The sequence below is a fragment of the Festucalex cinctus genome, chromosome 4, assembly GCF_051991245.1.
Source record: "Festucalex cinctus isolate MCC-2025b chromosome 4, RoL_Fcin_1.0, whole genome shotgun sequence".
NCBI lineage: Eukaryota > Metazoa > Chordata > Actinopteri > Syngnathiformes > Syngnathidae > Festucalex > Festucalex cinctus.
In genome coordinates, this window is record NC_135414.1 from 4,942,671 (window position 1) to 4,967,846 (window position 25,176).

The window sequence follows — 25,176 nt, forward strand, 5'->3', positions numbered from 1 at the left end:
ATTGATTGTTTCTTTAATTGAACATAATAGCATAAGCTATGAGTAATTTTGTTGGATACACAGATTTAATGTACCTTCTGCCATCTAATGGAAGAACATTTGTCTTTTTTCCCCACCGTCCTTGCAAGGTCATGATGGGCAACTGAATGATGAAGGGGCACATTATTATTTTTTTTAACAGTGCTACTGGGGGGAGCAACATTCGACCACACAGATTCATGACAAAAATGTCATTTCAAATATGGACCAAATACATGAATATGTCTGTTATTTATTGAACTGATTTATGTCATGTATTTCATGCTCAATGCATGTCCACCCTTCAACAACAAAGGGTCAGAACAATCAAAAAATAGCCACATACTGTTTTTTTGGTTTTTGTTTGTTTTTCCAGCAAAGGGCTCTTATGCATAAAAATTATTATTCAAGGACGGCACAACATTGCTGACCCACAAACCAACATTGCATGCAAGAACCCATTTTGTGTTTATTTTTTTCCCCACAAAAAAAAAAAAAAAAAAAAAAAGACTCAAAATTTAAATGTTTGACCTGCATGAGCTTGCGTGCCCCCACTTACCCATATCTGGCCTGAATTACAAAGATATATTTGATATTAATAAATAATTATTTTCTGACATAACAAGTGAAACTGAAGTGAAGTGAAAGTGATCCATGGCACCCACTTGTGATCGCTCACCGGCACACTAGGGTTCTTCGGCACCCCGGTTGGGAGTTATTGCAATAGAGGAACATCATCCGATAAAACAGCTCTTTCATTCTGACACCACCTCCTGTGGCGCCGGCGTGGGGCCACTAAAGGTCAGCTGGTCTCTGTGGTGTTCCACTGACAGATGAAAGCTCCTTATGTCTGATCCGTTTTATACTGTCAGTGCCGAACACAGTGTTTGATCACAGAGAGATTTTTTTAAAGACTTGTTAAGAAATCAGATGTACTGGAACGTTCATAAATGTGGAGTTCTATCTGTGTAATATGACTGAGAATGCAGCATATTATACATCATAATTTATTGACACATCCCATAAAAGGGTATGTACACTTGTGCAACCACCATACTGTAGTTATTTCTACTTCCCCTCTGAAAAGAAAATTCAATTTAATTCTATTAATTATAGGTCACATTACCATTAATAAGAGAAAGTAATGATTTTTGAAGTGGTGGTTATTAGAGCACTCTTATAATCTTGATTTCTTGCTAGCCGCATGGATCAGTAGACTCAATGGTATAAGATCATTCATGATTTGGATTAATGGTTAACTCTCGTGCGTAATTCACACTTTATTCTGTGCAGCAAGTAAATGTAGCCTCTCTTAAATCAAGGACACACATCCAACCCGACAGTCACGACACACTTGACGCTCTCTCATGCTCTTCGTGGAATCCTCTATTAATAGAAACTTTGAATATTTGATGAACTCTGGCTGGAAGACGCAGTTTAAGCAATGGGTCGTCCATCTAAAAATACAGTATAATGTCACTCTCCAGTGATTTCTTTATGTGTAATCATATTGATTAATATGTGTCCTCCATGTAAAGCGAGTGCTCCTTGAGCAAAAGCAGAAGAAGAAGCGTCAAGAACCTTTGATGGTTCAGTCCAATGTGGATGGACGATCTCGCACCCGCCGCACCAAACAGAGTGAGGAGCAGGCTCCTTTGGTGGAATCCTACCTCAGCAGTAACAGCAGCACCATCTACCATGGTTAGTTGGACCCGATTGATACTGTATGATAAATGGGATTGATCGAGGTCCATTTGAGTATTTTAAAATACAATCTATACCAAATAACTCCACTGGGTTATCTTTTGGACTGTTAGCTAACGTTTTGTACATTTTCAAGGACCAAAAATAAATTTTTTGTCGTTTAGTGATGCTAAGCATAGCATAGCACTAAAATAGCCAGTGTTTTTCTGCATATTCGTGATTCAGATTTTTCGACTGAAACCACATCGTATGGAATCCAAAGCAGAATTTCCCATAGGAAATAATGTAAATTCAATTAATCCATCCCAGCCATCCAAAAATATTAACAAAAAGTACATTTTAAATAGAGTAACTACTTTGAACATTTAACATCATTACTATGTAGCTTTATTAAAGAGTGCTTATGGCATACAGTGAAGAGGGGAGCTTTTCCAAGTTGTTTCCTCAAATCTGTTTCTCGAATTCCTTATAAGTCCCCATAAGGCTGGTGTTCTGAACTTTCTGTATTTTGTAAAAAGGGTTCGGTTAAGGTATATTCCACAATGCAAGGCAATAAACCCTCCCAGTCTTCTCATTAACGCTTGCAAGTTGAAGAAACAGTGATGTAACATCCTCTCAAAAGTCAGGCCTTCAAAATAAAAGTTCAGGAACAGTTTCACTAGACTTTCTCAGGAATTACGGTGGCTTATTTAGCATTCACACTCCTTCAGGTTGCCAAATAAAGTATAGTGGACAGTTATTATAATGTGTGCTTTTATTTTGAATGTCTGATTTTTGACAGGATGTGTTACAACATACAACACGTCTGCCTCCCAGGACTGAGGACTCGGGTTCGAGTCCAGGCTCCGGCCTTCCTGGGTGGAGTTTGCATGTTCTCCACGTGCCTGCGTGGGTCTTCTCCGGGTACTCCGGTCTCCTCCCACATTCCAAAGACATGCATGGCAGGTTAATTGGGCACTCCGAATTGTCCCTAGGTGTGCTTGTGAGTGTGGATGGTTGTTCGTCTCTGTGTGCCCTGCGATTGGCTGGCAACCAGTCCAGGATGTCCCACGACTACTGCCCAGAGCCAGCTGAGATAGGCGCCAGCCCCCCACCGCGACCCTTGTGAGGAATAAGTGGTCAGGAAAATGGATGGATGGATGGATGGATGGATGGATGGATGGATGGATGGATAGATGGATGGATGTTGTTACAACATCAATGTTGATGTTGGCTGAGTGCTGCGGGACGGTTCTTACCTTAAGTTGAAAAAAAAAGAGAAAAAAAAGCTTGCATTGGGAATACACCTTGCCATCTATTGAAGCCAGTGGTTCTGGTAAACGAATGTCCGATTCATGTTGTTTTCTCTTTTGTATAAAATCTGAGCGAATGCACGAAAATCGTGAGCGACACAATTAAAAAAATAAAAGAAAACGTTGCCAAACTAAAACTCAGGTTACACTGTATTGTTTTTTGCGCCATCTTTTGGATTCTTGTCGCCAATGTTGAATTGAGAGGATGATCTTAATATTGACTAAACATGGCACTGTGCAACAGAAAAGTAGAGCTTTGCTGCTATCTTGTGGCATCTCTAGAAACAGTAAAGCTTTTTCAGGGGAGTACAGACTTGCTTGTACAGGGTTTGTTAGCGGGCTCATGAATAAGCAAAGCTCATGGTTCATGGAGGATCATAAATTATTGTGAAGTGTCATAATGATTCTGTTCCGTTGATGCCATAGTGACTCATATGGTGAAACCTGCAGGCTTTGTCTAGATCTTCAACAAAGTGTATTTAATTCTTGTAAATCGGTAGTCGAAATTTTGTATTTATTTTGCTTGATCTCTCCTTTAATTTAATGTTCTAAGGGGGTAAATATGACTACCGTAAAGGAGCTTAAAACAACAATAACGAGTTAAACCGAAGGACTTTATTGTCTTATATTTTGTTTTTTCAGTGTTTTTTTTTTCTGTAAGTGCTTTTCACTTTCCTTCACCAAACTATTTTGCTCAAATGAGACGTTAAATGTTCTTCTGTGAGTTTCTTCAGGCAAAAACTGTGTGTGCCGACACAGAAATCAGAGCACAAATCCAATTTCTACCTCTGAGGGCTTCAGGTTCATGAGCTGTCACTCTTCCCGCCGAGCCTAATAAAAGTACATTGGCAAAATGTCACACTGCAGGTTCATATTCTGCCGAAAAAGGAAATAATAACCTAATCTGCACCTCGCAAAGTCAGAAGAATATTGTGACATCTATTCACTTTTTATTAAAATCTTTCATTTATTGGCATGCTAGTCTCTTTCAATTAAGTCAAAGTAATTACAGAATTGCATCTCAATAGCCCCGCCATTCGGTACAACTTAATGAGAGTCTAAGGCTGGTTAGAGCACTCAAATGTCTTTTCCTATTATATTTATTCTTACTTTCGCATGTATCCTGTCTGAGAGTTCTTTACATGTCTTTGGCTACTTCTGTGTTTAGTGCAAGAAGCCAAGCAGGAGGAGGTGAAGATGAAAGCAGACCCGCAGCCGCCTCGCTCAGCGAAAAAGGGCAGAGCGTCCGCCAGCTCTACTCCTCAGACAGGCAGTGACAAGAAGGAGAGGAGAGGGAAGCACAAAGGTAAGCCCGCTGACGAACAGCCACTCAGACAGACATAACGTCAGATGAACGATCCACAAGCCTGTTGGATTGACAGACAGGACAGAGACAAAGTTCAAACAACAGACAAGTCTAGCGAAACAGGAACAATGATGTACAATACACACTGGAAAACTTCAACTTCAGTAAATAAACTATTCAAAAGTCCAGTAAAAGACTAAAATTCATTCCTTTAAATCCTTCACATAACAAAACAGGTATTATTTGAAAGGGATTTCAAGAAGGCTCCCAAATGGTAAACAAAAAAGTTGACTTCTCTGAAACGTTTGTTTTAGAGAACATGAGAGCAATAATATTTCATGGAAAATTTTCTTAAGGTCACATGATCTATGGTCAATTACGTCAACTGAAAAAAAGGTCAAAAGATTGCAAAAATATGCACAAATCTTCTAAATGGTGCCGATTTGGAATCAATTCCCTTTCTAACAATCACCATTTTGTGAAGATTGACCCAGCAGTTCCTGAGACATAAGGTTTCAAAGGAAGGCGGCCACGCCCCTTTTTTGCAGAAAATGCTCATATTCGACATGCCGTAGCTCCCAAATTCCTCCTGCTCCGATTGACCTAAAATTTGAGACTGAGGAGTATATCCACTAAGAATGCTCTGCGCGAACTATTGCACCACAAACTGCACCCGCAGTCAGCGCCTAGTTACCCACCTATTCACAAAGGATATTGCTCTAATCCTGTGATTGGCTGGCAACCAGTCGAGGGTGTCCCCCGCCTACTGCCCAAAGCCAGCTGAGATAGGCGCCAGCACCCCCCGCGACCCTTGTGAGGAATAAGCGGTCAAGAAAATGGATGGATGAATGCATATTGCTCTAATCATATACCGGCGCAAACACACCCACAAAACTGACATCTTGGAGCTAATTTGCACCTGATTTATCACACATGGATTTGCGCCAAGAACATGGTTGTTATAGTAACAGTTGCGAGAAAGATGACATTATCAGAAAGCGATGTTGGACCGAGAGTAAGCGTTTATAGCGCCATTAAGCTGTACAGAGCAGAGAGGACGACAACGACGTCATTCATTCATAAAGTACAAATTCATGATCTCTGCGAGATCATGTTGTGCTGCAAATGGCATGCACTGCTGTCAAGATCCCGGGACTACATGTGGCTATTTGCGCTGGCGTTAGTGAATTAGATGCTGTATACCAATGAGTCTCATTTGCATTGGGGTGGGCATATTTTGCGTCAAATGTATGCAAATTACCTAATTTACATACGCGCAAATAACACCGGCGCACCGTGACGCATTCTGTTCGGCAGAGCACTTAGTGACGGATTTCCCCATCTGCGCGTGTTTAGTGAATTAGGCGCTCCCAGATTGCTCCATTTTTACCGGTTAGCGCGGTGCAAAGGCAACGCAAACCTTTAGTGAATATGCCCCTGAGTTATTAGGAATGTAGTTATATCCAAACATCATGATACAATATCATCACGATGTGAAGGTCACGATATGTTAATTATCATGATATTGTGGGGAGGTTGGCGATACAAAAAAAAGTTGACAATATTGTAAAAAAAATAAAAATAAAATAAATAAACAAATAAATAAAAATAAAAAGAGCTCATACTATAAAAAAAAGACAATATTGTGCTTTTGTACATTACACCAATGCTTGCTTATCAGCAACCTTCAATTTCTAATAACACTTAATATTAGGTGCGTTTCCATTACCCTTAGTTTTGCGCAAAAGGCATGTTTCGCAAAAGTAAGCTGGTAATGGAAACACCGGATTTGCGAAAAAACTCTCAAATATCGCAAAAACGTTTTTGCGCTCTCATGAGGTGGTTTTTGAGACGTATCGAAAAAGAAGTATTTCGCAAAAGTGTAATGGAAACACTTTTTGCGCATTAGTAGTCATGTGACACCCGCCCGGTCACGGAGGAAAGGAATGTAACACGTTGTTTATGTGTATTTTTTTTTTTTTATTAAACTTGCGATTGCTATTTGTTTTGAGAATTATTAATTTCGGGTTGGTATTTTAGTTTTACATGCTGAAGTGATTTGTATCGGCGGCTGCACGTCATGAGCATAAAAGAGAGAGAGGTGTAATCGAGCGAGACTCCTTCGAAAAATTGAAGGAGAGGAGAACTTGAAATCCTGTCCTGCCATGTCTGGTTAATTTAGCAGAAAACATCAGAAACTTTTAACAATTTGTAAACCGCCTTTTACCCAGTTTCTGCATGGGAACAACAACATTTTAGGATTACAGGAAGTAGGAAGTACGGTGCCACTCACTTTCGTGTCAGAACTGCTTGCCGACTGCCGAGGGACATAAACAACAACACCAACACTAAATGCCCGAAACCGCCCGATGAGGGGTGAGTGTTTTTAAAGTAATATAACTACACCGGGCGTCCGTCTACGGTAAACATCATGAGCACCTCCTACAGAACAGCGAGGTCTCGCGAGACGGGACATTCCGAGAATTGCGCCTCAGAAGCGAAACTTTCTTCAATGGAAACACCGACAATTCGAAATTGTACTTTATCGAAATAGTACAATATCGCTTTTATTTTTGCGAAAAAGGGTAATGGAAACGCACCTATTGAGGCACTTACTTGCTAATGCAAGCACACATTGACTTCCTCCACATAATGACTCGGTTCATATTACGTGCCCCTTCATCTGACCATTAGCGTGGATCTTAAACATAGAAGGGCCAAAACATGCCTTGTGAAAATTAAACTGCACTAAAAAAAAAAATAGCCAGCAGAGGGTACTAGAACTGCACAAATGGAAATCAATTTGACTTTTTTTTTTTTTTTTTTTTTTTTTTTAACAGATGTGCTCCTTTTAATATCGTGACATGACAACGGCGATATATTGCGGCAGTTTTAATATTGCGATATCACGATATTGGCATTATCGTTACATCCCAATTAGTGTTGTTCCATCACTATCAACAAGTACACCAAGTTTCATTAAAATCAAAATCTGCTTGGTTCAATCAACTAGGAGATTTGGCATGGAACAAGTCTCTTTCAAAAGCAAAACAAATGTAAAACTCTATTGAAAATATTGACTTTTACTGTCAATGAGAAACACTAAAAATCACGTGTTTCAAAACGAGTCACCCCAAAACTGGTTGAGTCAAGTCATGTGACTCAGCTGTGTTCAGGTGCACTTTGTCATTTGTTTGTGGCTCAGCAGGAATGGACAGCCTGGCCTGCCAGTCGGAGGACGGTCAGATCCAAATCTTAACAGTTGGTCACCTCTCGTCAGAGGATGGCGAGGGCGAGCCGGTCATGAGCTGCACTCCGTCACAGAGCAAGCAGGACCTACGGGTGACCATGCTCAAAAAAGGTGCACAAAAGAAATGCTGTCTCGAAAATTGGCATCCAGTAACACCTTATTTATGTATTTCTGGTTGTCTGTGAAGGCATATCCAGCAGTATGAATTTTGATGAGGAAGAAGATGATGACGATGAAATTAGTTCCACTTCCTCACAGCTCAACAACAACACAAGACCAGGCTCCGCCACCAGCAAGAAGTCATGCAAGGTAAAAGTATGCTTGGGGACGAGAAAGTATAGTTGCCTTATTTGTGCTTTTTTCCCCCCCTCCCACCTCTCACCTATGGACACCTAAGGCTAGCTTAATGCTAAAAGAAGGCAAAACGTCATAGACGAGTTAACAAAACTAGCATCGATGTCACGATAATTACAAACGTTTAACTTATTTTTAACTTATTTTCACATGCAAACAAAGCACAAAAATAGCTACAGACTTATATTCTTTATCCTCTGCGAAAAACGTGTAATATTTTTGCAACCTAGTTGTGACAGTCATCAGTTGCATCATCAAATTATCATCAAATTTGCATATAATTTGTCTGCATTATTACTATTATTACTCACACTCTAATGTCTCACTTATCATGTTTTCCCCCATACAGGAGGTTGCATCAGCGCCAACTCCACCGGTCACTGAACCCGTCATTGATGTGGAAGACCTGGAAGAGTTTTCCTTGCGACCTGCACCGCAAGGGGTCCGAGTGAAATGCAGAATCACAAGGGATAAGAAAGGCATGGACAGAGGCATGTACCCCACCTACTATCTTCACTTGGAGCGGGAGGATGGCAAGAAGGTGAAGATGAGATGGCAACATCGAAATGTGGGCTGTGCAGTTCTGAAAATGATTCAGATGATTAGTTACTGTACTTTATTTTGTTACAGGTGTTTCTGTTAGCAGGCAGGAAGAGAAAAAAGAGTAAAACCTCCAATTACCTCATCTCTATTGATCCCACTGATCTGTCCCGAGGTGGAGAAAGCTTCATTGGTAAATTGAGGTAAATTTGCTTGTGTGTTGTTGTCATGTATATTCATATTCATATTTCTATAGCCTGGGCACTGAGTCATTGTGAATGTATTCAGACGGACTTTTTCAGTTATATGTTATTCAGAAAATGGATGTTGGATTTGTATTTCCCTTCTTGAAAAGATACTTTTTTTTTCAATTGAGTTATACACGTTATAGGCCACATTAATGGTGGACAAAGCTTTGAAATGATTTATGTTGGTCCCATTATTTGCATATATATGTTCTTTTACTGTATTGTACATTGCTGAATACTAGATGTTATAAACCTTAAAACACACGAGTGTTTTCCCAGCTGTGTGGCATACAAGCAACACGCATGATGTCACTGGAAGTGCTATGATGTACTAAAGCCTTGTTCTGCACATTGAAATGTATTGACAATTCATCCATCCATCCATGCATCCATGCATCCATCCATCCATCCATCCATCCATCCAGCCTTTCATTCTCTAAGCAACTTATAGACTAATTTCCTTACACGATTCATCTTTTCAGTTCATTTTAGGCGTGGATACCATTTCTCAACATCCATATCGTTGGGATTGGGTGGAATCCTTATACCTCCAATTTCATCACTTTTCAGGAGACCCCAAAAATGGCATTCTTGTTTAACCGTTAACATTGCATTGTCAAAGAGAACGGGCTATTTTCAACACTTAGCGACAGTCAATAATTTGAGAGTCAATAAAAGGGCAAATAAAGGGGAAAAAAAAATAAATAAATAAAAAATCCACATCTGTGGATTGACCAATAGTACCGATTTTTTTTTTTTTTTTTTTTTTTTTTGGGGGGGGGTTCATGCTAAATTTACCAAATTGTGACATAGGAGGCTCCAGCCTGATAAATAGATATAACAAGTCTCAAAACAATCTTGGTTACAGTTTGCGAATCAAAATTCACACTTTGCTCAATTACAATTGGCGGAGATGGTACCAAACAGCTTTGCTGGTCTGGATGCAGACAAGGTGCTTATGTCACCAATGCCGTGAAGTAGTCAAGGCAAGCTTGTCACTAGTCACGCCATACCAGCTACCTAGCAATGAGCTTTGGGTGGCTTGCAGAGTCTCTCCTAAGTAAGTCATCACCACTACGGTGGCGAAAAAGAATGCACTTGTGACAAGTATCGTTCTTACCAAGAGATGACGAGGAAATATGGGGAAGTCATGCTAATTCCTAAAATAACCCCAAGATTGACATGTAATCGGTCGTCTGGCTCTAACCCCATGAAAGCGTAGTATCCAACTTTGTAGAACAAAACTGCAGGCAATTTATGAAGTGTCTGAAGAGAAAATTATGCACAATGCCACATAGAACCGGATATCAGAAATGAATTATGTTACAACTTTTAACCATTTACGAAATACTGAGTTTAAACTGAAATTTAGATGTGTGTTTGAAATTGCCACACAGGAAATGTTTCTAGAAAAGAAAATACATTTTGCTTCTATGGACAACGTGAATTTTAGAAATAAAAACGAAAAAAAAGGAAGACAATTGTTTGTTAAATTGTGACATTTTTATTATTTAATATTTTTTTTATTTTTTTCTCTCGTTATTTTGAGCAGTGAAGTATGCGTTATTGAGATAAAGCTGCACAGGTTGGTGAGTGAGAATCAATTGAGAAGTTAAAAAAAAAAAAAGGCTACCAAACAAAGGAACCGTGATTGTAATTGTGAATGCTAGGGATTAATTAATTAGAGTGCTGAAAGTGTATGCCGAACTACACTTTAAAGTGGACAAGCATTGTTTGAAAGGAGTTCACCCTAAGACAGAGAGTAAAACATGGTTGTGTTAACCGACGGATGTAAAAAAAAAAGAAAAAAAAAAGAGTGAAATCATATTTCTTGAACACAATGGTCAATATCTTCAAAATGAGTCAGAAGTCGCTTATTTTTTTTGTACATTAAAATTCAGAGACTTTTAGAGATATTTTATAATTAAATCATTTACATGAGACAGTTTTTTTTTTTTTTTTGCAATTCTCAGCATAGTTCTTCACTGAAATCATTCTGCCTCATAGTGAAGTGTGCTGGATTCATTTTGAACACCCAATTCACTTACCAAGTATGGTTTGCTGCCCGATAAAGGGCTACAGTTGAAATCACAAAAAATATGTGCGTAACCATTCTCTATTGATTAGAATTCTGCAAAGGTGACTGACACGTAAAACATTGATATACAATGGATAAAGGTCAAGACCTGAACACAACTGTCCACATTGACTGTGCTACAAGGTCTGGCCTCTTCATCTGAAATGATTCCAGTCCCAGTCTGAAATCATCTCTAAGTCTCAGCATCATTAAGTCAACTCCACAAAGCCCGAGTCATTAAGTAGTGCAACTTCTTTTCTTCTTCCTTAGCCATTGTTTTCTGTCAATCTTTCTGTTGGCAGCAGGTCATCATCCCTCGCTTCTTTGCCCTCCGTGAAGGCCCTTCCCTCGCGCATGATGATTGATGATTGATTTAGATTTTTTTTATCTTCTGAATTCCCTGAGATTTTCTCTGATCCATCATGCAGAGAGTAATTTGAGAGTAATTTTCTCACAAATTGTCAAGCCTCACCTAATATTTGATGTTCCCGGTCCTGGATGTTCCTCTGCCTCTTGTGCACTACAACTTTGGTCGTCCATGGAACCTTGTCCCTCCTCAATCAAATCAGTGTCTCTAATGTTCCGTGCCATCTGGTGGACACAATTAGGCATCGATGAGACATCATTGTGCAATCTTAAATTATTCTCTTCCTTTTCTTCTACTGACTCCGATTCGTCTCTTGACTTAGTTTCAGAAGCACCAGGCAGAGGATTTTCTTCGACATCTAATTCATTGCCGCTGTCCGAGCTGTTATCTTCAACTCCATTCCACCATTGGAAATATTTCTTACCTTTTGTCTTAAAATGGTGTCTGGCCTTATCTGTCGACTGCGTCTCAGAAGTTCCTGGCAGAGAGTTTTTCGTTACTTCATGTCCATTAATGTCTTCGCTATCTGTGGACCCTGCTCCTTCCTCAGCCACATCACTACAGTTTTTAGCATGCTCATGCACACTTTTAAGCGATTCGGTATCCTCGGAATCCAATTGATCTGTTGACCTTCCCCCAGATCTATCAAGGAGAGGTTCTTCGTCGTTATCTAGGTCCCCACTGCTGTCAGAAGTGTTGTCAAACTCATGCCACCACCTTGAATGATTCCTAATTCTTGTTTCTTCTTCGTGCTCAGACTCTTCTCTAGATCGTTTTCTCGATGGTCCCGGCTGAGGTTCTTCTTCTTCATCATCTTCATCTTCCTGGTTGGCTACTCTCTGTTCCTCAGCCTCAAAATCATTATCCGATTGGTGTTCATTTTCTTCGTTCTCTTCAATGACGTAAACATCAACGGGATTTTCAATATGGACGTTTACAATGTGTTCATGGACAAAGCCAATTTGGTTTTGTCTAAAGACCCTTATATGATGATGTATGATAAAATGCAAGAGGAAGATAAATTCCATGTCATTGTTGTCTCCATTCGGCGGTTGATCTTCTGTTGGAATGTTAATATGGTGGCCTGTAAGACAATTAAAACATAGTTGATCATTTGTACTCAATGGAAATATAAGTCATGGTTATCAGGTACTTACGATTTGGACCATTGTGATCTCCATCTCCTTGTCCATCCATTTGGCTAAAATCACTAGAAATTACAAGCATTTACTTAGTAATACATTTGTAGAAAGCTTCTGGCTGCCTCTGACATATTTGAGGACTTATCACCAATATGTGTCATCCTTCAAGAGTTACCATCAATAGAAATATACATGTCTACATTCAATTTTAAAAAGGTGTGGAGCATAACCAACAACAAAATATTTGAATTTTAAGTAAGAGGTAAAGACTGACTGACGGAGTTAAGGAGAGGTTTTCGCGGTGCAGCAGTGACAAAGACTTAGGCTCCGCCCCCAAAACAATGTGATATCACATAATGTCATACCCTTCCTTCATATAATCATGATGACATTTCATTTGAAGATGATTCTCATACTGCCACAGAACTGCCTTGCGCTATTTGATACATGTGTGCTGCATAACCACAAACGAACCTCAAGCTGGAGGAACTGGCCTTTGTAAAAGCTTGCTAGTTACAAAGCCATCGGACATTCGAAGTGGAAGTTCTTCTGCTGGTTCCGCATTATTCCAGTCGCAGTCATGCTTATCCAGGTCACGTGCGTTAACCCCATTTTGCGTTTTTACATTCTGTACTTTTAAAAACTGGAGGACAAAGCATCAGTCATTGTAACAGACACGTCACCCCAACAGTGCATATAATAATACATTAAATTTAAATGCTTTGAATAAAGCACTTTATGTCATCACGCACGATGTCATCATTATGATGATAAATGTATTTCTTGTGTGGTAGCTAGTCATTATTGCAGCGCTCTATAAATACCGTACAAGGAACATGAATTAACATCCATGCTTTTGATGGTCCAAACATTGATGACCAAATACTTTGTATGGAATGAATTTGTAGTAAGGAACTTGGTTGTTTTATTGCATTGCAGGTCAAACCTCATGGGGACCAAGTTTACTGTATACGACAGTGGTCTGAACCCTATGAAGAACACCACCAGCCTTGAAGACAGCAGTATGCGCCAAGAGCTCGCAGCCATTTGCTACGTGAGTTCCTTTTGTCTTTTATTTTATTTATTTGTTTTTTTTTTTAACCTTTCTGAGGATTCAATTTAGTTACAATGGTATTCGGTAGGGCACAGACCTCTGCCAATACTGAACTGTCAGTAAAAGTGAACAAGTATTTTATCGGGTGCCTTACTTGTGTTTGATGGTCCATTTTTTTAATTCTGCATTCTGTGCGTGGTTCCATTGATGGCAAAGTGGTTCTAATGGCATGGGGTGGCATAGCTCAGTGGTAGAGTGGTTGTCTCCCATCCGTGAGATTGAGCGTTGGATGGGCACCCCTGGTGATCATGTTGAAGTGGTGAGGCATTGTGAAGCGCTTTGGGCACCATATGGTGTAGTTAAAGCGCTATATTAAAAAGCAGTTCATTTAACGTTGATAATTCTGTAGCTTAACATTCTTACCAAAAAGTTACAGGTTATTCCATGGCCAGTTGCACCAACCCTCTACAAAGTTTCATTTTTCAATCTCGGTGCAAGTAACTCAAACTCTTATTTAGCTTCTGTGACCGCTATATAGGTTTTGTTGTCGTGTTTTGGATTATGACGCCTATACATTTTGATGTTTTAAACCTAGGAAACCAATGTCTTGGGATTTAAGGGACCTCGTAAAATGAGCGTTATCATCCCAGGAATGAACATGGACCATGAGAGAGTGTCAATCCGCCCACGAAATGTATGTTTCTCTTTAACCACATGGGCTGATCAATTCAACCTCTAAAATATACACATTGGTATTGAGCTGAGCTTTTTGACTGACTGTTGTGTTGTTTTCATGTTCTATCCTATTATAGGACCATGAGTCATTGCTGGCAAGGTGGCAGAACAAGAACACAGAGAGTGTGATTGAACTTCATAACAAAACTCCAGTGTGGAATGATGATACACAATCATATGTGCTCAACTTCCACGGCAGAGTCACTCAGGCCTCTGTCAAAAATTTCCAAATCATTCATGACAATGACCGTGAGTTTCTTGTACCTCAGTATCTATATTCGGGGTGTCAAAATTAGTGCATTAATTTTGAGTTAATTTAAAGATTCTTTAATGCCACTAATTTTTTTTAAACGCGCGATCCTTTACTTAAAAAGCCTGCCCTAGGGAAATTCCAGTTGCAACGCAGAAGACACGTCCATGTCAAAATGTAGCATTCATTTAATAATAATGCATGTGCAGTGTTTGTGGAAACTGTGGTATTTTACAATTTAAAAAAATGTGCAGAATTTCACAAGTTACTTTATGTTAAAATTAGATAGCTCTTAATGTGAAAAGAAAAATGCACTGAGCTGTCAATGTCTTACAATACAATTATGCCATCTAGTGGCAGAAAAATGACCTCAACACAAAACAATATCACACATTGTTTTTACAGTACCGTACATCATTTAATTTTAACTAGTGCTGTCAAACGATTAAATTTTTTAATCTAATTAATCACACTTTTTAATTTTGATTAATCACGATTAATCAGCTAATTTACTTGCGTAATGTAAAATAAATACAAATTATCGTAATATTTTGACAACACATTTTATGATCTGAATGTCATTTGCAAACATTGATTAAATGCATGTACGCAATTGCATGCATGCGTGTATTACTCAAAATGTAACAGTATCATATCAACTGGGTGCAATTCAGAAATTATATTGCAAAGAATATGCTGAATGCGGACGTAAACTTGGTAACAGCATCATATAAACTGGGTACAATTCAGCAATTATTAATTAATTAAATGCAAATTACTTTTGTATTATCTAAAGTCCCGTCGGGGTGTTTCTTAAAGCGAAATTTACCACCGAGCACACCAACTGCATGGAGTCACCCCGCTCATCTTGGAACAACAGGCGTAGAAAATGCCGTGCATTGACCTAATCACTGACCTGCGCAGCCTTCAATGTAACCATCCGCGGTTACGTTCAAGGCTCAAGTGCGGTCAAAAAAAATAGTGCGATTAATCTGCGTTAATACGTGATTAATGCGACAATATTCTGTGATTAATTAATCTATTAACACTTTAACTTTGACAGCCCTAATTTTAACACAATGTAATGATTTATTATGAATTTACTGTATCAATGACTAAAAGACGCAGCCATATTTCTATTTAACATTTTTTTCCACTTTTACGTTAACAATAGTATACAACCTATTGTACATTTACAACAGCTCACAGTTTGCAATTAATCGTGAGTTAACTATTGAAGATATGCAATTAATTACGATTAAACATTTTATACGCCTGACACCCCTGATTTATAAATAGGTTGGCAGACTTCCTGTGTCACTGCCGTCTTTGAACAAAAGTTAAATGTAGAGTTCATATTACATATATATATATATATATATATATATATATATATATATATATATATATATATATATATATATATATATATATATATATATATATATATTTATATATACAGAGAGAGAGAGAGAGAGAGGTATAGGCGAGTATCGAGCAGGAACAAGTAATTAGAAATTAAAATAAAAGAAAATAGTTGTTAATTTCATGTAATTTTATGAAAAAATGCTACATTTGGGATACAGTATATACTAGGGATGTAACGATATCCAAACGTCACGATATGATATTATCATGATATGAAACTCACTATACAATAATTATCATGATATTGTGGGGAGTTTGGCAAGATTTAAAAAAGGTCGCAATATTGTAAAATAATGGGTTCATACTAAAAAAAAAACAAAAAAACCACAATATTGTGCTTTTGTACATAACAGCAATGTTATGTTATTAGTATTATTATTATGTTATGTTGTTGTTGTTAATGTACGCAGTATTGTAGTTCCCCCACATATTGACTTGCTTCACAGGCATATTATGTTCCCCTTCATCTGACAATTAGTGACGATTTTAAACATAGAAAGGCCAAAACATCCCTAATGAAAATTAAATTGCACTAAAAAACTAGCCACCAGAGGGTGCTAGAACTGCACAAATGCAAATCAACCTGAGTTTTATAACAGATGTGTTGCATTTAAATATTGTGAACAAGACAACAACGATATTGTGGTAGTTTTAATATCACGATACCACGATATAAAAATATATATAATATATAATATATATAAATAACATCCATTTTTGATGAAAAAATATTCAACAAAACGTCTAACTTTCACACCTTAAGCATGGAAGAATGTTATATTAATGGAACATTAAGCCTTAATATTTTATTTCAATGCTGTTCTAACATGAAAAAGGTTACAACCTGTTTGTTAAATACAGTGGCTCACAGTTATAACACTGAAGTTTGAGATCAATAAATAATACATTTTCATACAAATCTTACAGTGTACATGTACAAGTTTACTGAATGCTATTTTCTAAATTGAGTTAAAAAGAAATCGGAACAATCGACTTGTAAATTCATATCGAGATTAATCGGTATCGAATCGAATCATGACCTATGAATTGTGATACGGATCGAATCGTCAGGTACTAAGCAATTCACACCCCTAATTCCTAGTATACACTGTAGGTCTTTAAAATGATCTGTCATTATTTTTATGGGGAAATTTTATCTATCAAAACTACTAGTAGTATCGGTTATCTGTGTTATAACAGCTCACAGCCTTTTACTTGAATTTGCAATCATCTTTCTTTGTCATTTCAGCTGACTACATTGTGATGCAGTTTGGCCGTGTGGCAGAGGACGTCTTCACCATGGACTATAACTACCCAATGTGTGCCCTTCAAGCATTTGCCATCGCCCTCTCCAGCTTTGACAGCAAGTTAGCCTGCGAATAGACGGCAGCCTAAAGAGGCCATCTGGTCCACGTGTGGTCTCATCAAGGGCTGTTCATGCAACGCTGGGGCTGGTCCAAACTCCAAAACAATCAGTACCCCAGACATCCTGCATATCACAAAATGCTTTGTGGGCCTCAAGTTCTGTGTGGATGTGTGTGTGTGGCAGGAGAGATGCTCGGTAAAGGGCATCAAGCACAAAGAGTAATCCACTTTTTAAAAAATGAAATCAATTTGTTATGTAAACATTTTGGAGTGTGTGCACATTCTAAAGAACACTGTTCATTTTATGTACTAGCTAGAGCGGTTTAACATTGTGACTAATGTGACTAATTGCATATTTGTACATTTCTGGAGTTGGTTACATTTTATGTATCGTCACGAAAATAACCCCAAGGCTAAAAAAAAAAAAAAAAAAAAAAAAAAAAAAAAAAAAAAAAAAAAAAAAAAAAAACATTTTCAAGCATGAACACTTATCGAGTTCCTAGACTGAAAATAACATGCATGTCAAAAGCTATTTATTTTTGTTATTTATGTATTTATGACATGTTTTGTTCTTCTTTGGACAGTTTTGGCTCTGTGGAGCTACAAGCACATCAACGACAAAGCATCCACACAGAAACGATTGGACTTGAGCAGGGCAAAGGCATGTTACACTGTGCTGTGTACCGTACAATTTCGTGTCACTGGGTCACACATGTGAATGTATAGAATATTGGTGCACTTTAATTTAAAGCCAGTAGTGGATGCGATAGAGCTGTAAATCGTTTCTTGTGCCTTTGAACACTCACTGCAATGGTGGCGCTTTGGCTGTACAGTGAGCTCTTTGCTGTTCTTGCTAACCTTACATGTGCGGGGTCATTTGCGCTCACTAAACAGAAAACGGGCAGAGCTCGTTTTAATGAATCAAATGACAAAAATAATGAGAATCCCAAATAGAAGTCTTAGTTCCATTATGACTTGGTCAGAGATTATTTCCTTTAGGGCACATTATATTTAACTCAGATGTAACTTTGTGCTTAGTATAATGTCTGTCGTCTCTGGGAAATGTAAAAGAGGAAGGACACGGATTTGTCACAACCTCAACACTTGCATATTGCATCTATTTGTGTCTTTGAAATATTTTTATACTCTTCTGCCTTGACAGTTGGGTTTGCTCCTCATCTAAAAGGTTGTGCGTTTCTATAGAGAAGTTTAGTGCAAATGCTCCTGGGCGACTGCCTTTCTCAACATTTTGTACTTTATCATTATCAAAACAAAACAAAAATCACGAAGGCAAAGAACAATCTCTGAGACCACAATTGTTCCTGTGGTTCACGAGGAAATCTTTCTCAGATGTGCTATTCTTGTACTTAATTGTGTTCTAACTATTTTGGATTTCTATTATGAAACTGTTGATACTTTGCTGCGAAGTCTGCTTTTCGGTACGTGTTAAGAATCCCCTGCTTCTCTCACTTTCTGTTTTTAGTGCTTGTGATGATGTACAGTGAATGCCGTATGTATGACGTGATGGTAGACACTCTGTGGTCATGACAGCAAAGGTGAACAAATAAAACTTGAGTATGTTTATGTTTGTCTTCATAAAATCTGCAAACGTTACCCAAAGGCTCATGCCATCCATCCATTTTCTGAACCGCTTGCTCCTCACAAGGGTTGCGGGGTGCTGGAGCCTATCCAGGCAGCTTCGGGCAGTAGGCGGGGCACACCCCGAACTTGTTGCGAGCCAATTACAGGGCACCTAGAGACGAACAACCATCCACACTCACAAAAACACCTAGGGACAATTCGGAGCACCCAATTAACCTGCCTTGCATGTCCTTGGAATGTGGGAGGAGACCGGAGAACCCGGAGAAGACCCACGCAGACACCCAGGAAGGCCGAAGCCTGGACTCGAGCTTGCGTCCTCAGCACTGGGAGGGAGACATGCTAACCAGTCAACCACCGTGCCACCCTATCTATATATATTTTTTTATTTTTTACAGACTTGTGTACATTTACAAGAAAACACCAGAGATTTCAGACAAATTTGAAGGGAATTCCTTTACGTCTCCCTCCTGTTTCGCATCCTGAGCCCACTGACCTCTTGGGGAATGTCTATGTGGACATTACTGTCACACTCTGCAAACGCGAACACTGTCAAATACTCAGTTTCTTCCTTCTCTGCCTCTTCCTCAGGGTTGGTACATCCCGCAGTACTAAACTGAAGTCTCTCCGCCTCTGTCACTGGATCTTCCTCCTCAGGTTCCTCCTCCTCCTCTTCCACCTCTGTACCGTCATCTTCGTCTCCATCCTCTTCCTTCTCTTCTTCTTCCTCCTCATCCTTTTCCACCTCCACCTCTTCATAGGTATCTTCTTTTGGGTAGTGAAATATATCTCTGTGGTCATTAAAGCTAATATGCTTCCTCCCTCCAATCTGAGCTTGTAGCTCATTGTGTACTTGCAGACCTAATCTCTCATGCTGTGTATTTGTAGAAGACTGGGATGCGAGTGGAACCAGCAAAAGTCTTTTCTCAGCTTCCACTTCCTCCTCTTCTTCCGCTATCTCCTCCTCTTCATCCTCTTCTTCCTCCTCCTCCGTATCTTCCTCTACATCCACACCCCCACCTTCCTCCTCCTCGTCTTCATCCTCCTCTTGTACTATGGACAGTTTCCGTGCTGCAACCTCTTCCTCCTCTTGCTCCATCCGCTCTGCCAGGGCCTCAGCAGTGGGCTGGGTGATGGCCTTCTCTGGGGCCACATGCTCAAATTCACATTTGTAATTGGGTTCTTCATATTCAGGGTAGGTCTCCTCTGGGTAGCCTGTAAATAAAAGAGGTGTTTATTTTCAAAGAATATCATCTGTTTTTTGTTTTTTTTTTGTAAAGAGAGTGTCTTCCTCTCGGGAATAAAAAGGGACCGTTAGAGTTATGCTGCCATGAGTGATCCAACTGAATCTTACATGAGCAAGCACTAAAGGGGACATGAAAAAAAAAAAAAAACATTTTAAATTGGAGGAAAGCAAAGTTAGTGATAGGTGGGTTGTAAGAAAGAGGCCGAGGACGTATACCTTCCCAATCTCCACTGTCAGGGACTTCCTCGGCCTCCATCTCGGGGGATGCACCATCCAAGCGGCCCTCTTGCATAAGTTGAGCAATCTGCCTCAGCTGCCTGAGGAGTTTCTCTTCCTTCTTTGTCGACGTTGACTTACTTTTCCTGCGTCTTCCACTGTGGGGCAGCAGAGGGACAAAGCAGAGTCATCACCAGAGTCTCTTGATAGACAATTGTGACAGATGGCAGTAAAGCTTTTTATACAGCATACTAGTGACATCGGCTCTTCTGTAATAAAACAGCAGCTTTTTTTCTTTTTTTTTCTTTTCTCTTTTTTCCAGGAATGATTTGCTCCAACATGAATTTATTTTTGTGGAGTGTATGATCCAACTAACCTCCCAGAAGCACAAGTATTTCCTGAGGCAATCCTCGCCATAATTCTTTCTGACTGAAGTAGTCGCTCCTGTAGTTTGGCAAGCTCATCGTCAGTTGCTAAGAGAAAAACAACCACTTGCGTACGGAAATATAATGGCAAGCAGGGAAATTCTGAGTTTATTAAAGACAAATGCCATTTAACATGCGTTTGAATGTCATTCATTCTTTCATTCATTCATTCATTCAATGTGGCTCATTATGAACACAACCACATCTTCAGCCTAATTTTTGTATCACAAAACATGGCATTTTGAAAGGGGTGTGTAGACTTTTTAGAATGACTATATAATACGTTATTGAATCTCCCCCCACCCTAATAAATTAATCTAACATTAGAACATTTGTATTTATATATAGAATTTCAAAGAGTAATGCACTTACCCATATTTCTCTCCATGCCCATACTTGCACTGTACTTTCCTGATTTAGTGTTCTTGTCCTTGCAAGTCAACTGTCAACAAGAATGTTAGTTTAGGCATCTTTGTTGTATAATAATAATAATAATAATAAAAATAATAATATTAACCTTGTGGATTATATAGAGGATATAAAGAAGAATCCCAAATCCATAGATGGGTATGACTTGAGCCATCAGATTGTATTTTTTACCACGTCCAATGCTTCTGACTTTGGCAATGGCCTCAGCGCTGTATGTCACTGAGTGGAACGGGTCCACATCCCACTTTTCCGGGTCATCGGGCAGCGACACCTGATGCATCCCTGGCGGGTGGAACCCAGGGCCAACTACGCAAGATAACATGTGGTCAATAATTGTAAACTTTTGTCAGGCTAATATTATAATCTAAAACTTATTAATAATGCTCAACTTTCATCACATGTACTTGTAAAAGATAATAAGACATTAGGTGAAATAAATTGTTTTTGGACTGTAAATAAAGATAAATATATTTTTTTTTTTCACTCACTCACAGAAGCTTACGTGTGTGAATGAGTGAGTGAAGAAAAAAAAAAATCCGTGTGTGCTTTCAAATTGCCGCGGGAGTGACGTCACGCAGCCGACACGTTCGCGCGCCCCCGTTTGCGACACTCCAGCCCCCGGTCTGCGATTGGCTGGAGGGTTGTAAATACTGTCTTTCCACAGAAACGTCCCGCTGTTTACAAAACAAACACAAAATGGCAAAATACAGGCTGGGGAGGTGGGGGTTTAGGATGAAATTACCACAAAAGATTAACAAAAACACAGATGTGTAGACTGAGAGAAAGTTAGTGTGTACATCCTGTATTTAAAAAGTGCATTTTCCTGAGTGAATCCGGCAGACAACCCCTTTAAAGAACTAAACTAATAAAAAACTAAAAGAACCACCCTGAAAACTAATAAAAACTCAAATGAAAAATTCCAAAACTATAATAACCCTACTGCCATATCACAAATAAAGTGGTTTATATACTGTAGCATTTTTTCTAAATATGGAAAAACACAAATAAATTATTTGTACAATTTTTAGGACGAAACACAATTTCTCTTCATAACATTATGTGGCCCCTTGTGTCCTTCTAATTTTCTGTATGTGGCCCTCAAATGAAAATTGTTTGGACACCCCTTTTCTAGATTGTATGGGGTTCACTTTTCCTTAAGAAATATGAGGCACTAATACATGTATTATAAAAGCATAGTTCATTAAATATAATGATTTTCTTCATTTTATGCATTCCAACTAATGTGAAAAATACCATCTTATTTTTATTTTTGTGATATTTTACTGGCTTGTGTGTGTGTGTGTTAGTAAGATATGATTCCAATCCTAATTTGAAACAGTAAAAATAGGTTACATTTATTAGAAAAGATAAAAATGATAATTACTTTTCCATAACGTTGCATTTTTAGGTAACAATGACATGATCAGACCAGGCACACTCTCGTCTAATATAACAGCTGGTAGCAGCAGCAAAAACAACAAGAAGACGGATGGAAGATGTGATGAATCTCCTCACCCTGCGGCTGTCCCATCTCCTTTTTGGCTGTGGGTAAAAGCATCCTGGGCAAGAAGAGAGACACGCACAGGATCGAGCATGATATCAGAGTCACTTTCTGACAGGTTGTGATGGACATGTTGTCTAATTCAACAATTTCAATTTCTCTTGAACGGTAAATCCAGTGTTCTCGTTGTCGTCGCTCATCTGGTGATGTCCTGCTCAGATTAAAGCAGATTATATGAGCAGCCTTCAAAAACTGTATGGAATATTATCAACTAATCCCCAGAGAGGGACACAACTGGCCATTTTCAACAGCATGCTGCTCATATGCAGCCCATTGACATTGATGGACAAAACAATAACAACAACAACAACAACAAATAAAAACAATAAAATATTTTATTTATTTATTTAATATTATACTGTGCGAGAGGGGGATCCAGGTAAGGAAGTGTCAAACATCAGTTTTTGAAATATTATATCCAAAAATGTTTGGATTATTATAGCTGGTAAATTTTAAATGTAAACCAGTTTACGTTTCAGCATTACAGTACTTATTGGTTGTGTATTTTATCTTCATAATGAATGGTTCCTAAAATTTATATTGAGATGCCCAATTTTACAACAGGGCACTTGAATGCAGCACATGACCTGTAAAAGCATTCGAATATTTCACTTCCTAGAGTGAGCTTCTCCTTTTTCACCAGCAGATAGCAGTGCAGGCTCATGTACAAATAAAATGATTTTTTTGGGGTCACTGTTCTTCAATCGCAAATGACTCTAGAATATTTTTTTTAGTAGGGTGGGGGCCAGGAAAGAATCATCATGAAGCCACCAAACCACTTCATCCTCTAGTTTGTTCTTTCTTTTTCTTATAGTGAGTGATAAGTCTGCTTAATTTTGTTCTGGATGTGTTCAACAAGCCTGATCGCTAGGGCTCCATGAGAGAAATTCCCAAATCCTCACATAGTTTTTACAGTAGTGGTTGATATGCAGCATCAGCTAGTCAGGAGGCCCTTTGCGGGGACTCAAGGTTGTCGCTGCGGAGTCCAAAGCAGTGTTGTTGTTTTGTCATTGATAGGATGGGCCAATGTCAGCCATCTCCCAGGGCCCCTTCAGCTCAGGACCGAGGGCAATTTCCTGGGTTGCCTGCCCTGTTGCTGTATCTCGGCTCTCACCACATTAAACATACAACAGTAATATTCTTTTATTATTATTATTATTATTATTATTATTATTATTATTATTATCATTATTATTATTATTATTATTATTATTATTATTATTATTATTATTATTATTATTATTATTATTATTAGTGTTGTTTATGCTTTGTTTAATCAAGGCAACTGAGAACACTTCCTTGATTACAAATTATAATACTTCTCACTTACTGCCAGAGTTCAAATATGAGTCAATATTTAATAGACGGAATGATGTCAATAACAGTGAGAGGTTAATGAATAAATACATGCAACTAATATGTGTTGTTGCAGTGACCTTGATTCCCAACTTTTACCCGACCAAAGCAACATACTTTAAATTAGAAAAACATAATTAAACAAAAATGTCACAAAAATAGAAACAAACACTACAATAATGATAACTTCATCTTGATTTAACACCAACTAGTATGGTGATATCGTTCAAGCGTTCTGGGCATTTTTTTTTAATGATGGACATTTTAAAGCCATGTCAGCTCTGGTTAGGCCTTTCATTTAAGGCCAAAGGCACAAAGGTCAAGTAGGTTGGACCATGGGGACTTATTAGCAAAAGACCAAGGTGGAGACAATAACTTCCACATGCATATTTCAAAGAATACTTGTCAAGAAGCTAAAGCTGTTAGGAATACTGATAAGGAGGACAAAACCTGAAGAAAGTGAATGTTCGCATACTTTTCACAATTGCCTCACAGCTCTTTGTGAGAATTAGCTTAATACAAATATCATGATGTCAGATTTGAGACAGAAATAATAATAATAATAATAATAATAATAATAATAATAATAATAATAATAATAATAATAATAATAATAATAATAAATACAAATAAAATTATTTGTAGTGCGCTTTTTAGTCAAAGCTCTGTACAGATAAGCAGAAAACATGGGAAAGAAAAATAAAATAAAGCAAAATGCAACTGACATATGATGACATATTAGTGCATCAGGGCATAAGATCAACATTGCAACATAAAGACGTGTCAAAAAAACCTGCCCACTTAAATAGACAGAATTAGGCACAGCAACTAAACTGTTACAGATAGATGTTTGGGTTGGACAAAAACAACAAAAAAACAACAACAACAACAACCCACTTATCTGTTTAAGTGGTGCAGCAAATAACTCAAACATTTTGGGTGTGATCATTTTCTTTTCTTTCTTTTTTTTTTTTTTTTTTTTTATTTTTTTAATAAAAACCAAATCAAGAGCAATACTGTACTACTCAATGTGGCTGCAGGGCTGCTTGTGGCATAGACAGCCCCTTATAGTTAAGTGTTCGTACAAGGAGGACACTCAACACTATTGGCGTCTAATTTCTGCAGCGAAGCGGGATTTCATTTCACTCAAGCAATGCTTGCTGACCATTTTAATCTTGGACCATGAACTGGTGACCTTCATGTGACAGCTTCAT

At 38.4% G+C, this 25,176-nt stretch overlaps 3 protein-coding genes across 9 annotated transcripts in view; 1 reads left to right on the top strand and 2 right to left on the bottom strand.

Annotated features, from left to right (window-relative positions):
• Nucleotides 1-18,714, top strand: part of tub (TUB bipartite transcription factor) — a 56,868-nt gene extending 38,154 nt beyond the window's left edge. For 2 of the 4 annotated variants that reach the window (XM_077518337.1, XM_077518339.1), the window contains exons 3-12: nucleotides 1,557-1,719; nucleotides 4,183-4,320; nucleotides 7,526-7,681; nucleotides 7,758-7,879; nucleotides 8,274-8,465; nucleotides 8,555-8,667; nucleotides 13,238-13,352; nucleotides 13,948-14,046; nucleotides 14,165-14,336; nucleotides 17,015-18,714. In XM_077518337.1, coding sequence (XP_077374463.1) covers nucleotides 1,557-1,719; nucleotides 4,183-4,320; nucleotides 7,526-7,681; nucleotides 7,758-7,879; nucleotides 8,274-8,465; nucleotides 8,555-8,667; nucleotides 13,238-13,352; nucleotides 13,948-14,046; nucleotides 14,165-14,336; nucleotides 17,015-17,148 — 1,404 coding nt within the window. In that variant the 3' untranslated portion in view covers nucleotides 17,149-18,714. The remainder of the gene's footprint in view (nucleotides 1-1,556; nucleotides 1,720-4,182; nucleotides 4,321-7,525; nucleotides 7,682-7,757; nucleotides 7,880-8,273; nucleotides 8,466-8,554; nucleotides 8,668-13,237; nucleotides 13,353-13,947; nucleotides 14,047-14,164; nucleotides 14,337-17,014) is intronic. The other 2 variants (XM_077518338.1, XM_077518340.1) reach the window with 2 other exon arrangements.
• On the bottom strand, nucleotides 10,245-15,253 carry LOC144017092 (uncharacterized). Of its 3 annotated transcripts, none has more exons than XM_077518343.1 (3): nucleotides 13,507-15,253; nucleotides 12,314-12,366; nucleotides 10,245-12,240 (listed from the first exon to the last, which is right to left on the bottom strand). In XM_077518343.1, the coding sequence occupies exons 1-3, from the start codon at nucleotides 13,620-13,622 to the stop codon at nucleotides 11,258-11,260; spliced, it is 1,152 nt and encodes a 383-aa protein (XP_077374469.1). In that variant the 5' UTR covers nucleotides 13,623-15,253; the 3' UTR covers nucleotides 10,245-11,257. The 3 variants fall into 3 exon arrangements, with proteins under 3 accessions (XP_077374469.1, XP_077374470.1, XP_077374471.1); XM_077518344.1 differs by having other exon boundaries at nucleotides 12,773-15,253; XM_077518345.1 differs by lacking the exon at nucleotides 13,507-15,253 and adding an exon at nucleotides 12,577-12,594.
• Nucleotides 17,567-22,752, bottom strand: ric3a (RIC3 acetylcholine receptor chaperone a). 2 transcript variants are annotated; one of them, XM_077518342.1, is made up of 6 exons: nucleotides 22,561-22,752; nucleotides 21,134-21,351; nucleotides 20,989-21,058; nucleotides 20,568-20,664; nucleotides 20,192-20,349; nucleotides 17,567-19,944 (listed from the first exon to the last, which is right to left on the bottom strand). In XM_077518342.1, the coding sequence occupies exons 1-6, from the start codon at nucleotides 22,676-22,678 to the stop codon at nucleotides 19,187-19,189; spliced, it is 1,419 nt and encodes a 472-aa protein (XP_077374468.1). In that variant the 5' UTR covers nucleotides 22,679-22,752; the 3' UTR covers nucleotides 17,567-19,186. The 2 variants fall into 2 exon arrangements, with proteins under 2 accessions (XP_077374468.1, XP_077374467.1); XM_077518341.1 differs by having other exon boundaries at nucleotides 20,568-20,682.
• Nucleotides 22,753-25,176: the final 2,424 nt, after the last annotated feature.

Bases quoted from the DNA above. Each gene is read 5' to 3' on its own strand.
- LOC144017092 (XM_077518343.1), bottom strand. From the start codon at position 13,622: ATGGGAGACAACCACTCTACCACTGAGCTATGCCACCCCATGCCATTA. The intron at 12,367-13,506 runs GTAAGGCACCCG...TGTAATTTCTAG, and splicing joins AAATGGACCATCAAACACAA to TGATTTTAGCCAAATGGATG. The intron at 12,241-12,313 runs GTAAGTACCTGA...ATTGTCTTACAG, and splicing joins AGATCACAATGGTCCAAATC to GCCACCATATTAACATTCCA.
- ric3a (XM_077518341.1), bottom strand. From the start codon at position 22,678: ATGTCCATCACAACCTGTCAGAAAGTGACTCTGATATCATGCTCGATC. The intron at 21,352-22,560 runs GTGAGGAGATTC...TATCTTGCGTAG, and splicing joins GGAGATGGGACAGCCGCAGG to TTGGCCCTGGGTTCCACCCG. The intron at 20,683-20,988 runs GTAAGTGCATTA...TCCGTACGCAAG, and splicing joins GGGCATGGAGAGAAATATGG to TGGTTGTTTTTCTCTTAGCA.